General features: G+C 37.4%; 1 protein-coding gene across 4 annotated transcripts in view; it reads left to right on the plus strand.

Moving 5' to 3' along the window:
* Positions 1 to 16,929, plus strand: part of ATP6V1H (ATPase H+ transporting V1 subunit H) — a 147,085-nt gene that overhangs the window by 23,468 nt on the left and 106,688 nt on the right. For 3 of the 4 annotated variants that reach the window (XM_080801765.1, XM_080801767.1, XM_080801764.1), the window contains exon 7: positions 3,026 to 3,079. The exons of the other annotated variant lie outside the window; for it this stretch is intronic. In XM_080801765.1, coding sequence (XP_080657891.1) covers positions 3,026 to 3,079 — 54 coding nt within the window. The remainder of the gene's footprint in view (positions 1 to 3,025; positions 3,080 to 16,929) is intronic. 4 annotated transcript variants of the gene reach the window in all.

Consider the following 16,929-nt stretch of genomic DNA (forward strand, 5'->3'; position numbering starts at 1 on the left):
TCGTAAGTTTCTAGTGGGATCGTTTATGTCCTTCTGGTCACAAAACCAGGCCAAGCTGTCTGACTTGTTACACCAGTAAACAAACTGTCTTTGGGTACTGTCAGGGGAGTTTTACAGACAGCACATTACACAGATCATTGATCAATCAATCCAGTTATTCTGGTCTTTCTCAAGAGTCCATACCAGGCTTCCAGGTGCCCCCAGGTAAGCCTGGAGCTGCTGGGTACAGCTGCGAGGTAACCATTGCACAGTGGCACCTTCCCAGGATTTACTGTCACTGGTAAACATGAAGCCTGCTTAGTGGTCATCTTGGTTGCCTTCAGACCTCTCTAGCTCTACTTCTCCATGAAGAAAATAACTTGCTGGTTAAATGATGGGGAAAATGACAGGTTTTCTGTTTTTGTCTTCCTGGTTCCCTAGGACAGGCAAAAGATAGGACACTTATGGCGGCTCAGTGGTTCTTTCCTTTAGGCTTCCAGTGACTGATATTAGTGGTAAGGGGGAGACTGGGAGTGATCCTCAGAAAGGGAGTGAAATGAAGGTGGGTGGGGAAGGAGTATTCTGGGGAAGAAAGCATAAAAGAGAATGAGATTTTGGTGTGGGAATGTCTTATGTGAGGAATGGGACCAGGAAAATAATATAGGTACTTAGTGCATTATAATAGTGTTTGATTACAAATAAATGTCTGTTTTTGTTAAAAGATTTTATTTATTATTTATTTGACAGACAGAGATCACAAGTAGGCAGAGAGGCAGGCAGAGAGAGAGGAAGGGAAGCAGGCTCCCTGCTGAGCAGAGAGCCCGATGCGGGGCTCGATCCCAGGACCCTGAGACCACGACCCGAGCCGGAGGCAGAGGCTTTAACCCACTGAGCCACCCAGGCGCCTCAAATAAATGTCTATTTGAAATAAATTTTTGTAATTCAGATTTCAGGTGACATTTTAATCGATTTTAATTTGAGACATAGGAGAGACACCATGACATTTACCTGGGTTTACTTTTTGTCTTATCGTTGCTTGCCTTTTTGGGGAAATCTAATTGTCTTTTATATTTGGATAGGGATATTTTGGAGTGTATTGAATATTATTATTTTTTATGTCAATAGCATAAATTTTAACAGTCTGTATGGCTTAATTTTTTTTTTTTTAAGATTTATTTATTTTAGAGAAAGAGAACTTGAGAGCAGGGGGAGGGGCAGAGGGAGAAGGAGAGGAGAAGCAGACTCTGTTGAGAAGCAAACTCTGTTGAGCATGGAGCCTGTTGCAGAACTCGATCTGACAATCTGAGCTGAAACCAAGAGTTGGATGCTTAACTGACTTGAGACACCTAGGCGCCCATGGCGTAGTTTTCAAAGGTATTTTTACAAGAGCCACAAATTTGTGGATTTTACTGAATTTGTGAGGTATTTAAAAAACATATTTAGAACATGAAAAATAGGTGTGTGAAGATGAGCTTTTAAATTTCTAGGTGTGTATCATTTAGGGTCAGAATGCTTAACCTTCCCTTCCCCCTCCCTCCCCCCCTTTTTTTTTTCCTTTTTTGAAATTAGTTCTTCCTTTGGACCACTTCAGTCTGTTTTAGCATTAGCTTTATGGTAATGGTAGTGAGGCTGTATTGTAACTGGATTCATAAAATGAAAATGGGTAGGAAAGAATGTATGCTGTAGTTTGCCACTAACATTTTGGGTTGTTTCATCTTAGATTTTACCTCACAAGAATAACATTTATATTGTGCCTTGCAGATGACTTATTACTTTTGGAATGATTAACTATGGTTATAACTCTGTCCAAGAATTGGGGGAAATATCCTTATCATCACTAGTGGAAACAAAATATTTCAGTGTCTAGAACAGTCTTCATTAGAACTGAGCTTCTTAGTATTAGATAAGTGCTTTAAAAGACCTTTTCTTTATCTTTCTGGTGCATTCTTTTTATCACCAAGTCTTTGGCTTTAAGTAGTTCTGGTTCTGTGTTTCTGCTTTGCAAGTCCTGCTACAAAGTGACTCTTCAGGATGCTTAGGCCCCTTCTGGCTTTGCCTTTCAGAGTCTGGTCACTGCTTCTACTAGGATCTGAATTGCACTGTCTCTTTTGCTGTGGGCAGACACTTATTCCATAGCTTTCTATCAGGATCAAATTACAGACTTCTTGTTTAAGGAATGAAACCTAGGATTATTTGGCATTCTGTTTGCTGTTTTGCTTAAGTGTCATGTGATGGCACTAGATCTCTTTTTCTCTATTGTTAGTGTTTTCTCCCTCATAACAAGAACCACAATTTCATAATTTTAATAGAAATAAACTTTCAAAAGTCCAAATTAGTTGCAAGTTTGGATATTTTGTTGACTTTGTAGTGACATTTAAGAGCTTTTCCTTTTTTGGTAGTTTAAGCATTCTATATGGGTTGCAGGTGGCCTCATGCCTGGCAATTAGTAGATAGTAAATAAAATCAGCTTGAATAAAACTAAATAAAAATTTCCTTTCAGAAATTCGTTACTGCTTTTCTCTTGTACATTCAACCTTTGGCTTTCTACCTTAACTTTTCTTCAGTCATTTTTATGTATCATTTAGACATTATATAACATGTGAAATTCTGATTGTCATTATAACTTGCTAGGATTGCTGTCGATAATCTAAGTTCTGTGTAGAATCTTCCCATTACTAGACACCTATTTTAAAAGCTTTGCCACATAATATATTGTAGATGGTTCAGTTTAAGATAGTCCTCTTACTTGAAAAACAATTCAGTAAGTAAATTCTGAGACTTGGAAATTTGTACCAGCTTCACTTATGAAATTTAGTGGAGCTTAGTATTCAGTTTATTATTGTTCCATTTTTAATTAAGTTGTCTGGAAGAGTGTAATATTTAGAATATTTTGTGTCATCCCCATGCTTTTTATTAGTTGATGATACTCCATTAAGTAGGATTAGGAAAAAAAATTATAAAATTTGCTTAGCTCCCTTTCATAAGCTGATAAATTAGGATAAAATTAAAAACAAAACTAAGTAATAAGTTATTTATTTCGTAATAGAAACTGCGTGGTAGCGGTGTCGCTGTTGAAACAGGAACAGTCTCTTCAAGTGATGTAAGTATATTCCTTCTTAATTCACTGGCCTCCTAACACCATGAGTATAAGTTATTTTGAGTCATTTAAAATTTTAAAGATGTTTACTAGTTCCCCAAATGTAAATCCATATTAACCTTCAGTTAGGTTAATAGCATTGTAAAAACTCTATATTTATGTATATATAAATATTTATGGTCTATTGGTAGACAGGAGACTTGCTCTTCCCTGTTGCTCTTCTTTTCAGGTCCCTTTATCTTAGACCTGAGAATCAAGGCAAGAGTCTGAATTCAGATATACAGCTGGAGTGAAAAATCATAAAGTTACTCTCTTCACGCTTTCGTTGTTTGATAACCTGTCCAACATCTGCTTAACAGATATGTGAACAGTGTGTCAAGGAGTTGAAAACATTTCAGTTTCCTGATGGGATAAAGCTGGTTACTTGCACAGTGTTGTTCAAGGCTTTATGTGGGGATATATATTGGGCGGAACCCCTACCTGCCCTTTTTTTTGGCCAAACTCTCCCCACATTTTGTAGGGTAAAGGTTAAAATTAATCACGTCTCCCCAGGTTTCCTTCTTGGTTGGACTTATCTTCCCCATTTGAGAGCAGTTTATCTTTGTTATATTCTGAATACTTCAAGAACTGGCAATAAGTTTGGACAAGTAAGGGTTGGCATGATTAGAGCTAATTGAGAATAAGATAGGGAAAAAAGAAAGTTAGAAATGTTGGTGAGGTGCATCTATCTTCATTACTGGGAAATATCTCTGGGAAACTGGAAGGCATCTTCAGAGGGTGGTGTCTCCCACCCGCCTGTGTGGTAGACCTAAATGAAGCTGTGTAGGAGCCATTTCATATCCATATTAATTAACAGTACTTTTGTAATCAGCATGGAATATATCTGTTTGTGTGGTCTGACACTGGAGGTGACAGCAGAACCCATTTTCAAAGCCAAGAGCAGGGCTTCTCTTGGGGCAGGTGTTGAAGGACTTCACAAATAGTGTGTTAGGCCAGAAAATGGCTGTTAACCTTCTGAAAAGGAATCACAACAAGGTGTAGAACTAGATGAGCAATCTTGGGGTCAGAGGTGACAGGTTGGAAGTCTAGATATTCAGTCATAAGCACATGTTTAAATTGAGAATCTTTTATTTCATGACTTGAATTTTTACGGGTTTGAAATTCTGAAAAATTATTTAATTCATGTTTTGGAGTTATTGATAAATTTTTAAAAAGATGTTTACAGAATTATATATCTTATAAACTTATTTGAGTGATTAACATGTTTGTAAATTATTAAAGCTTACATAATGAGTTGTAAGCTCTGGTGACATGATGTTCTTGTCCGTCCAGTGTATTCGAAGAATAAAACTAATTAATTGAATTGGCATACATTAGTCAAAGTGGTTTACCTGTTAGACTCCTGCACATACATCCCAAACAGAATTAGCATCAGAGGTAATAGTGGGTAAGGAAAAGATGACCTTTGATTTTTGACCTTCTTCCCTTTCATACCCTTCAAACTTTAAACATGCTTGCTGCCTCGTCCTGAAGGTTCTTACTTTTTCAGATGGCTCTCAACTTGGAAAGCAGACTTTAATAAGTTGAGTGTAATGTGGTAGCTTCTGCTCTGATATGATTTAATAGGGGAATCTGAGTTGGTAACTAATATTGAGCTCTTACTATGTGCTTGGCACAGGTTTATTCATTTACATCTCCTTGAAATATTCATACTGCCTCTCTGACTTAGGTCTTACTGTAAGCCACATTGTATAGATGTGGGCAGTGAGGCTGCACAGAATGGCAATACCAGTTTTCATGAAGTCATTCAATTAATGAGTGGCAAAAACCCCAAAGGAAGGAATTGTTTGCCAAGAGAATTCCTTTTGAGGCAATAGAAGTTGTAGGTGGGTCTTTAGGCATTCTCCAAGTCGCATAGCCTGCTCAGCCATGTAAAAATATTGGTATTATATTTTAAAAATCCCTTTCAGTTTTCCAAGAGCATAGAAAAGCAGTTTGGGAAGTTGCATTACACGATATTGCCACTTGATGTCAGTGTAAAACAAACACAAGTTTTATACTGCAAAATGTGAAATAAGAATGATTCAACAGTCTTACCTTTAAAATGGCCACAGAAGCACCATTGTAAGTTATGAGTGGATCATTAAAAACGTTTTTATTTAAGTGATGTTATATAAGTAGACTTTTCCTTAGCATGTATTATGTTGTCTTTGCCTGGAGATAAAAATAATAAATGATACCAAATCTTAACACACTTGCCTTAAGCTGTTCAGTTCTTTACTAACTGTCTAATGTTAGTACTCAAGTCTTCTGAGAAAGCTGCACAGCTGTGGACATTGATTAGTGCTGATGCCCTGATAAGAAGATGAATACGGTGATCTCTCAGAATCTTTGCAGCATTTTGAAAGAATCTGGGAATTTCTTGTTTGTTTCTTTTCTTTTTCTTCTGTCCAGCTTCACTTATACTTGTGTAGGAGGGACCAAGGTGATTCCCCATCTGACTGTTTCCTGATCTCTGGCTGTTTTGTTGTGGATACAGTTTGGCATTAGTTACTACTAGATAAACATTGTTTCATTGATAGTAAGTAAGTTGATGAAGTTGCCAGGTTCTCCTTATTATTTCTTCTTGCATTTTAATGTTCTGGAGCAGTTCCATCCATCAGAACTTTCCATAATGTTGGAACTTTCCATTGTGGTAGCCACTGTGTGGCTATTGAGGACTTGGAAAGGTGGCAAGTGAGGAAATAAATTTTCAGTTTTGTTTAGTTTTTTAAATTGTAAGTTTTTTTAAAATCAAAATGTATGTCACACACCATAAAATCCATTCATTTGCAGTTCAGTAGGTTTTAGTATATTTACAGACTTGTGCAGCCATTATCACAATCTAATTTTATAACATTTTTAACACCTCAGAAAGATACCTTGTACACATTAACAGTTATTCCTCATTCCTGCTCCCCACTCCCAATTGGCAACCACTGGTCTTCTGTCTCTTTTTCTTTTTCTGTCTCTTCTGACCACTTCATAAAAGCAAAGCACATGGTGTGTGGTGGTTGTCTATGACTGGCTTCTTTTTTTTTTTTTTTAATTTTTAATTAACATGTAATGTATTATTAGCCCCAGGGGTACAGGTCTGTGGATCACCAGGTTTACACACTTCACAGCACTCACCATAGTATATACCCTCCCCAGTGTCCATAACCCAGTCACCTTCTCCCTACCCCCCTTCCCCAGCAACCCTCAATTTGTTTTGTGAGATTAAGAGTCTCTTATGGTTTGTCTCCCTCTTGATCCCATCTTGTTTCATTTTTTCCTTCCCTGCCCCCTAAGCCCCCCATGTTGCTTCTCAGATTCTTCATATCAGGGAGATCATATGATAATTGTCTTTCTCTGATTGACTTACTTCGCTGGGTATAATTCCCTCTAGTTCCATCCACTTGGTTGCAAAAGGCAAGATTTCGTTTCTTTTGATGGCTGCATAGTGTTCCATTGTATATATATATACCACATCTTCTTTATCCATTCATCTGTTGATGGACATCTAGGTTCTTTCCATAGTTTGGCTGTTGTGGGCATTGCTGCTATAAACATTTGGGTGCACATGCCCCTTCGGATCACTACATTTGTATCTTTAGGGTAAATACCCAGTAGTGTGATTGCTGGGTCATAGGGTAGCTCTATTTTCAACTTTTTGAGGAAACTCCATGCTGTTTTCCAGAGTGGTTGCACCAGCTTGTGTTTCCTCCAACAGTGTAGGAGGGTTCTCCATTCCCGCATCCTTGCCAGCATCTGTCATTTCCTGACTTTGACTGTCTTCTTTCACTCAGCATAATGTCTTTAGGATTCATGCATGTTTTAGCACATAATGGCATTTTAGAATAAGAGAAATGATAGTCTTTTTGGCTTTTGGCCAAATTTCTTAAATTGTTTTCTGTGGCAGTTCTAATATCCTTGTTAATATGAAGATAGTTTTACTGTTTTGACTTTGTTTTTAATTTAATGCTGCACTGATACAGCACTTTTCAGTCTTCTGGAAGAGTTAGAGTACTTTAATGATTTAGTTCTTTACTAGTTCATTGTTAACTACATTGAAAGTGATGCCCAGGTAGCAGAAATAAGTAGGCTGTGTCAGGAATTCATACAGCTCAGGCCTGTTATTTAACTGTGGTCTGCTCTGGCTGGTGAACTGTGAAGTCTGTGACGACTCAAAGTAATTCACAATCAGGCGTCTGTGTAAGTTTCAGGAGCATTGTCATTTACCTAAAGCAGTTCCTGGAGGATTTTCATTTTTAATTGCCTTTCATCTTCTTGCCACAAAATTAATGCATTTTAAATATTGGGGATCATTAAAATAAATGCACAGAATGAACATTAAGGAGGAAGATAAGAATCTGTGAGTTTTGTTTTTCTGATCAGATTTTTTGGGAGGACTGTCTGGAGGTATATTCTGGCAATACAAAAGAAATTTAAGTGATAAGGTATTTCAGTATAAGATTTTCTTTTACAAATCATTGCCAAAGCACAGAACTGATAATAACAATAAGTAATCTAATATGGTGCATTAGATGTGTTCTTTGAAGTTGTATACAAAGCAATAATTTATAAAGTAAGTAATATTTTCTCAAGTTCACAATTTTTCTGTATAGTAAAGAATCTTGTTACGTGACTGAGCCAATTAGGTTGAAAGCATTGCTTGAAGGAGATTTAGAAATTTGTAAATTAATAATGAAATTACTTTTTTTGGGGTAAAACAAGTGTAAGACTAAATTATCTTAATTTAGGCATTAACTTAATCTTAGTATTTTATGAGTATTGACTAGATCTCTTTGAGTGAGCCAAATTCAAGAGAATTCTTGAGCTTATATATGTATTTTAGTTCCTGCATATGAGGTAATAATAATATACCTTATGGTTTTTTTGTGCTTTGTAGAACTGATTAGAGTTCAGATTTGAGGAGATTTTCTCCCTTTAATTTGTTGGGGCTGGTATTTCCCTTTATTGATGATAGAACAGTTTTAAAGATTTTGAGTGATTTGCCAAAGATAATTTGGCAAAACTCCTGATAGGCAAAGCCTCTTCTCTTTTCCCTTCCTTCCTTTGTCTTTTTTCTTTTTCTTTTCTTTCTTGTTTTTTTAAAATTTTTTTTAATTTAATTTTTTTATTATCTTCAGTTAGCCACTGTGTTGTGTTTTTATAATTACGTCTTAACTCACACAAAGTAAAATGCTCAGATTTTAACTGTTCAGCTAAATGAATTTACATGTCCTGTGTCCTCCTGCTCAATACGTCCCTTTGACTAAACTCTCACCAAGGTTATTGTTTTCATGGTATCTATTACCAGTGATTAGTTTTGCCTAATCTTGAGCTTCATTGTAGTGGAATCATATACAGTATGCTCTTATGTATATGAATTCTCTTGCCAGTATTGTGCTAGTGAGATTCATTCATGTTGCATTTAACAGAAATTCATTCTTTTTATTGCCGTAGTAGTAGTAATCCATTAAATGAATATTCTCTATTCTGTTATTAGTGGATATTTTGGGTTACTTCTAGTTTTTGTCTATTATGTATAATCTTGCTATGAACATTCTTGTACCTGTCTTTGGATAGATGTGATCACTGTAATCACTTGTGTCTGGGGCACTTAATTCTAGAATGGAATTGCTGGGTTGTAAGGTATATGTAAATTTAGTAGATACTACAAATCATTGTTCTCAATCAATTTATGTGTCCCTCAACAAACTATGGAGAATTTCAGTTGTTCCAGTCCCGACTGACACTTGCATTGTTTTGTGTAATTTTTTCTGTCTTGTGTTATTTTTTAAAGTGAATGTCTGTGATAGAATTAAGAATGACACACATATATGCTCACACTCACTTTTTAGTTCTACAAGAAAATATTTGTACAATATTCATGAAACATTAAATACTTTTGGGACTGTTAAAATCAGCAGCCCTCCATTTCATGTAAACCTGGCTTCTGGAGTCTATTTTAGTCACATATGTGTTTGAAAAGTTCAACTTGGTGCTTCACCAATTCCACTATACTGTGCATTTTTACTCTGTGGGACAGGTGATTTTATTGTAATGCAGACATGTCTTTTCAAGTGCCCACGATTTCAAAGTTTAAATGAATATTATCTTTGCTCTTTCTCATTTAGTTTGTACTTAAATCCCAGCATTATGAAGGTGAATATTGAAAATGATGTCTATAAATATTTTTATAACATTAGTTTTATTTTGGTACAATATCACTATTTTTTATGTTTATCTTTTGTTGCCTGCCTGCTTTCTGATTCCTTAGTTCTTGAATTACTTTGTAATTCTGCAGCATATGGATCTCTGAGATCATATTTGCCACGAAGGGGAATTTTACCGATTGCTATTTTTCCTGTGATGTGATTATTCCACCATAAAGTAGGAGAGTTTGCATTTCAGCAACACTGGAAAATTTCTCTTAGATGTATTGAGAAGTAAAAATAGTTTTTCTTTACCAGTGAGTTTTGCTGCAGTGAGAGGTCATCTTGTGGCCAATTCTCAGCCCAGGATGTCTGGTACAGCACAGAGAACTCTGGCTCAACCATGAAAAGAGTGGATTCCTAGGACTAGTCCAAGATTAACTCACTCTTTTAATTTCAGCAAATTACATCTCCTTTTTAAGGCTCATCTGAAAAATTGGGTATCATAATATTTCCCTTTTATTTTTAATTTTAATTGTTTAAAAATCCTTTGAAAAATGTTAATAAATTATTTTTATAAAACGTTTTAAATTTCTTTTTTGACGGTTTTTTGATTAGTTGTGAAGGTTAGAAGATACATTTTGACTCTTGAAAAAACAAAGTTTACCTTAAGGAAGAACTCTGGTTGGATGACATTTAAACAAATAGAATTTAGGAAACAATGCAATGAGTACCTAAAATATCTTTTTTGTGTGTATGTATTTTGTTGTTGTTATTAAGTCAGTCCAAATTGCCCATATGGGTGATACTTTTGTTAGTGGAGAAGTGAATTATTTTAGCAGTTTGTTTGTTTATTTATTTATTTATAAAAAAGATTTTATTTACTTCAGAGAGAGAGAGAGCATGAGCATGGGGGTGGGGGGGTAGTGGGGAGGAGCAGAGAGAGAGAGGGAGAAGCAGACTCCCTGCTGAACAAAGAGCTTGATGCAGGGCTCTACCCTAGGACCCCAGGATCCTAGGATCATGACCTGAGCCAAAGGCAGATGCTTAATGGATTGAGCCACTCAGGCATCCCTACTTTAGTAATTTAAATGAAAATTATCATCTGGCTTAAGTGAGCTCTTTTACCGTAAATATTTTCTAGTAAAATAGGGCGATATGAGGTACAGCCAGAATTGACTAGCAATTTATATTAGTTTTCTTTTTAAAAAAATTTTTTTTAAAGATGGTGAGCTTTTATTTTTTTAAGATTTTATTTATTTCTTTGACAGAGATCTCAAGTAGGCAGAGAGGCAGGCAGAGTGGGGGGGTGGGAAGCAGGCTCCCTGTGAATGGGTATTGTTTGGTCAAATGCTATTTCTAAACAAGTTAATAAGATTATGGCATTTTTCATCTTTTGCTTGTTAATATGGCAGATTACATTATTGGCCATGGTGTATAACTCCTTATAAATGAATAATGTAAAAAAAAAACCTACGAAATTTATCATAACCCCCTTTTTTTAGTGTATAATTAAATAAGTAGTGTAAAATATATTCATATTACTGTGAAGCAGATCTATAGGCCTTTTTTTCTTCTTGGAAATCTGAAATTCTATATCCATTATATAACTTCCTTTTTTTCTCTCTCCCCAGCCACTGGTCACCACCATTCTACTTCCTGTTTCTGTAAATTTAACTACTTTAGCTACCTCATATAATTGGAATCATACAGTATTTGTCTCTTTATGACTGGCTTATTTTTTTATTTCTTATTTTTTAATTTTTTAAAATTTATTTGACAGAGAGAGAGAGATCACAAGTAGGCAGAGAGGCAGGCAGAGAGAGAGGTGAAAGTAGGTTCCCTGCTGAGCAGAGAGCCCGAGGTGGGGCTTGATCCCAGGACCCTGAGATCAGGACCTGAGCCACTCAGGCACCCCTTATAGTAGTTTTCAAATTGAGGTAAATTAAAAGAAAGTACTAGACAGTTACATAAAATCCATACTACCAGACAGATTTAGTTTCAGCTCCAAAAAGAAATAAGATAATGGTGCTGTATTGTATATATATCTGCAGTATTGATTGTTACGGGGATAAAAATGTTAATTATGGGACCATATCTATTAAAGTCCCACTCAATTTGGAATTTGTGTAAGATATAATGAAATTTGGTTGTATTTCTTTTGTTTGCTCATTCAGTCAAGAAATATATATTGAGTACCTACCAGGAACAGTGCATGGTGCCAAAAGCACTGAATGGGATGGGCAGGGCTTCATCTTAGGACAACATTAGATAGGTAATTACACACTGTGATTATTTTAGTACCCTTCTGGCAGTGCTTGTAAGAGAGAAGCACAGGTCCTTTACAGTTAGGGGTCTCATGTGGGCAAGTTTTCTCAGCTTTACTGAGGAAGCAGAGGGATGAGGCCTGTGCCTCCACTATAGGGAAGTGTTTGGAGAGCATGGGCAGAGAAAGGAGAGCGAGTGGTGCTGTAGGGGTGCAGGTGTGGGGAGAGTGAGGAAGTAAGACAGGCAGGCCCAGGGTATTCAGGACCTTAGAGATCACATAGGGTTTTAGGACTTTTCCTTGGCAGGGGGAAGCCATTGAAGAATATTAAGAATATTAAGGAGTCACATGGCATAGAGCAGCCACGGGAAGGAGGGCAGCATTTATAAGTGCATGGCCCTCGTTCTGCCATCTTGCAGCATTAGTGCTGTTCCCTTCAAATTGCTGCATGGCTTACTTTTTTACTTTTCTGGGATTCTGTCACTTGTCTCTTTAGCAGTGAGTTCCTCTCCAAGGATCCTATTTAAAAGAGCACCCATCTCCTCCGCATTTCCTGCTCCCTTTCTTAATGGTATTTTTGTTGTATTGCACTCCAGTTCAATGTCAAACTCCAGTACGCTCTGTAATTCAGTGCTTTTCCTCTTTCTCCATTAGACTGTAAGATCCCTGATGGAAGGGATTGAGGTTTGTTTGCATGGTTGTGTGTTCAGTGCAAGTACAGTGTCTTACACATAGCAGTCACTCAGTAAATATTTGTTGAATCAATGCTGAATACAGACTAGTAGAACCTTTCTGGGGAAAAGTTGAGAACTTAGAATGACGGATGCCTTATGTTCCTTATTAGTTTCTGACATTCCAGGCAGTCTGGGGTTGTAGCTGTCGAACAGTTTATTAGAACTGCAAGGGCAAATGGGCTTCCTCATCTTCGGTTGGATTCCAACTACAAATATATTTGAAAATAAAGTGGAGTTCCTTCCGCATACCAGATAATGTAAGCAACAGAGTAAATGTTGTTGAATGAAGGAATTCTTCTTCAAAGTTGAGAGAGCACAGTGGATTTAAAATCCTTATATTGATGATTAAAAATGTGGCAGATCTCTAAGTATAAGATTTCTTAAATGGAAAAAGAAAATTACAAGTGAAAGTTAGGGTATAATCTTTGTATTTTTTGAAAAAAGATGTACATATAATGCATAGAATCTGCATTTTACACAGTGGTACTGAGGGGTGATAACTGGGAGGTTTTATTTTATGTCATTCTATATTGATTGGCTATTTTTTTAAAAAGACTCTATTTTATTTTTATTTACTTATTTATTTAGAAAAGATTTATTTATTCTATAGAGAAAGTGGGAGGAGGGTGAGAGAATCTCAAGTAGACTCCCTGCTGAGCACTGAGCCTGACGCAGGGCTTGATTTCACAATCCTGAGACCATGACCTGAGCTGAAACCAAGGGTCATGTGCTTAACCGACTGCACCACCTGTGTGCCCATTGATTTTGTCATAAATATGTACAAAGAATTTCATGTAGAATTAAGGTCAGTAAAATTCATGTACACAAATATTAATGAGGTTCCATACTACTTGTCAAGTCATACTTCTAGTTCATAACTATACTTAGGACCCAGAAGCTGAGCATGGGCGATGTCCTTTGGAGTTCTGAGCATAGGAGTCAGGGAGACTCAGAGACTCATAGGAGTCAAGGGGAGTCAGCTGGAAAAGGTGAGGCTCCAGTACAGCTCCAAGGGAAGGCACAGAGATTTTTTTCTTCCTTATTTGATTCTTTGTTGTGACATTTCTGTTTGGAAGGAGCAGGATTTGATTATCTCAAATACTACTTCATCAGTTTGGCAGTTTTTGATATTGTCCTGTATGATAGACTGTTTCTCTGTCATTCACTTCTTGTTCAGTTTGTCTTTGAAATCTTGTAAGATTTCAGGATTTTCTATTAGCAATTACAACTATTTCAAGAATGCTTTTAAAAGTCCTAATAGAATAGGAAATTCTAGCAAAAAGAAAAATACATGCAGCAGGAAAAGATCAAGAATGTGTTTACATTGAACAATGTGGAGGATAGTAATACATTTTTATATTATTCTCATGGAAATGAGCTTAAGGGAATGGATAATACGGAATTTGGGGGCTTCTATATTTTGTCCTTTTTTTTTTTTTTTTGAAAAAAGAAACCGTATTTCACAAGGTAGAAAACAAAAATCACTTTGCTTGGACAAAATATATCTTTTTTTTTTTTTAAATTTCTTTTCAGCGTAACAGAATTCATTGTTTATGCACCACACCCAGTGCTCCATGCAATACGTGCCCTCCTTAATACCCACGACCTGGCTCCCCCAACCTCCCACCCCCCGCCCCTTCAAAACCCTCAGATTGTTTTTCAGAGTCCATAGTCTCTCATGGTTCTCCTCCCCTTCCAATTTCCCTCAACTCCCTTCTCCTCTCTATCTCCCCATGTCCTCCATGTTATTTGTTATGCTCTGCAAATAAGTGAAACCATATGATACTTGACTCTCTCTGCTTGACTTATTTCACTCAGCATAATCTCTTCCAGTCCCATCCATGTTGCTACAAAAGTTGGGCATTCGTCCTTTCTTTCTTTTTTTTTTTTTTTAAATTTTTTATTTATTTTCAGCGTAACAGTATTCATTGTTTTTTCACCACACCCAGTGCTCCATGCAATCTGTGCCCTCCCTAATACCCACCACCTGGTTCCCCCACCCTCCCACCCCGCCCCTTCAAAACCCTCAGGTTGTTTTTCAGAGTCCATAGTCTCTCATGGTTCACCTCCCCTTCCAATTTCCCTCAACTCCCTTCTCCTCTCCATCTACCCTTGTCCTCTATATTATTTGTTATGCTCCACCAATAAGTGAAACCATATGATACTTGACTTTCTCTGCTTGACTTATTTCACTCAACATAATCTCTTCCAGTCCTGTCCATGTTGCTACAAAAGTTGGGTATTCGTCCTTTCTGATGGAGGCATAATACTCCATAGTGTATATGGACCACATCTTCCTTATCCATTCATCTGTTGAAGGGCATCTTGGTTCTTTCCACAGTTTGGCGACCATGGCCATTGCTGCTGTAAACATTGGGGTGCAGATGGCCCTTCTTTTCACTACATCTGTATCTTTGGGGTAAATACCCAGTAGTGCAATTGCAGGGTCATAGGGAAGATCTATTTTTAATTTCTTGAGGAATCTCCACACTGTTCTCCAAAGTGGCTGCACCAACTTGCATTCCCACCAACAGTGGAAGAGGGTTCCCCTTTCTCCACATCCTCTCCAACACACGTTGTTTCCTGTCTTGCTAATTTGGGCCATTCTAACTGGTGTAAAGTGGTATCTCAATGTGGTTTTGATTTGAATCTCCCTGATGGCTAGTGATGATGAACATTTTTTCATGTGTCTGGTAGCCATTTGTATGTCTTCATTGGAGAAGTGTCTGTTCCTGTCTTCTGCCCGTTTTTTGATATGATTATCAGTTTTGTGTGTGTTGACTTTGAGGAGTTCTTTATAGATCCTGGAGATCAACCTTTTGTCTGTACTGTCATTTGCAAATATCTTCTCCCATTCCGTGGGTTGCCTCTTTGTTTTGTTGACTGTTTCTTTTGCTGTGCAGAAGCTTTTGAACTTGATGAAGTCCCAAAAGTTCATTTTCGCTTTTGTTTCCTTTGCCTTTGGAGACATATCTTGAAAGAAGCTGCTGTGGCTGATATCAAAGAGGTTACTGCCTATGTTCTCCTCAGGATTCTGATAGATTCCTGTCTCACGTTGAGATCTTTTATCCATTTCGAGTTTATCTTTGTGTACAGTGTAAGAGAATGGTCGAGTTTCATTCTTCTACATATAGCTGTCCAATTTTCCCAGCACCATTTATGGAAGAGACTGTCTTTTTTCCACTGGATATTTTTTCCTGCTTTGTCGAAGATTATTTGACCATAGAGTTGAGGGTCCATATCTGGGCTCTCTATTCTGTTCCACTGGTCTATGTGTCTGTTTTTATGCCAGTACCATGCTGTCTTGGTGATCACAGCTTTGTAGTAAAGCTTGAAATCAGGTAACGTGATGCCGCCAGTTTTGTTTTTGTTTTTCAACATTTCCTTAGCGATTCAGGGTCTCTTCTGATTCCATACAAATTTTAGGATTATTTGCTCCAGCTCTTTGAAAAATACTGGTGGAATTTTGATCGGAATGGCATTCTAAGTATAGATTGCTCTAGGCAGCATAGACATTTTTTTTTTTAATTTTTTATTTATTTTCAGCGTAACAGTATTCATTGTTTTTTCACCACACCCAGTGCTCCATGCAATCTGTGCCCTCCCTAATACCCACCACCTGGTTCCCCCACCCTCCCACCCCGCCCCTTCAAAACCCTCAGGTTGTTTTTCAGAGTCCATAGTCTCTCATGGTTCACCTCCCCTTCCAATTTCCCTCAACTCCCTTCTCCTCTCCATCTACCCTTGTCCTCTATATTATTTGTCATGCTCCACCAATAAGTGAAACCATATGATACTTGACTTTCTCTGCTTGACTTATTTCACTCAACATAATCTCTTCCAGCCCCATCCATGTTGCTACAAAAGTTGGGTATTCGTCCTTTCTGATGGAGGCATAATACTCCATAGTGTATATGGACCACATCTTCCTTATCCATTCATCCGTTGAAGGGCATCTTGGTTCTTTCCACAGTTTGGCGACCGTGGCCATTGCTGCTATAAACATTGGGGTACAGATGGCCCTTCTTTTCCCTACATCTGTATCTTTGGGGTAAATACCCAGCAGTGCAATTGCAGGGTCATAGGGAAGATCTATTTTTAATTTCCTGAGGAATCTCCACACTGTTCTCCAAAGTGGCTGCACCAGTTTGCATTCCCACCAACAGTGTAAGAGGGTTCCCCTTTCTCCACATCCTCTCCAACACACGTTGTTTCCTGTCTTGCTAATTTTGGCCATTCTAACTGGTGTAAGGTGGTATCTCAATGTGGTTTTGATTTGAATCTCCCTGATGGCTAGTGATGATGAACATTTTTTCATGTGTCTGGTAGCCATTTGTATGTCTTCATTGGAGAAGTGTCTGTTCATATCTTCTGCCCATTTTTTGATATGATTATCTGTTTTGTGTGTGTTGAGTTTGAGGAGTTCTTTATAGATCCTGGATATCAACCTTTTATCTGTACTGTCATTTGCAAATATCTTCTCCCATTCCGTGGGTTGCCTCTTTGTTTTGATGACTGTTTCTTTTGCTGTGCAGAAGCTTTTTATCTTGATGAAGTCCCAGAAGTTCATCTTTGCCTTTATTTCCTTCGCCTTTGGAGACATATCTTGAAAGAAGTTGCTATGGCTGATATCAAAGAGGTTACTCCCTATGTTCTCCTCGAGGATTCTGATGG

This window comes from Martes martes (genome assembly GCF_963455335.1).
Source record: "Martes martes genome assembly, chromosome: 4".
Taxonomy (NCBI): Eukaryota; Metazoa; Chordata; class Mammalia; order Carnivora; family Mustelidae; genus Martes; species Martes martes.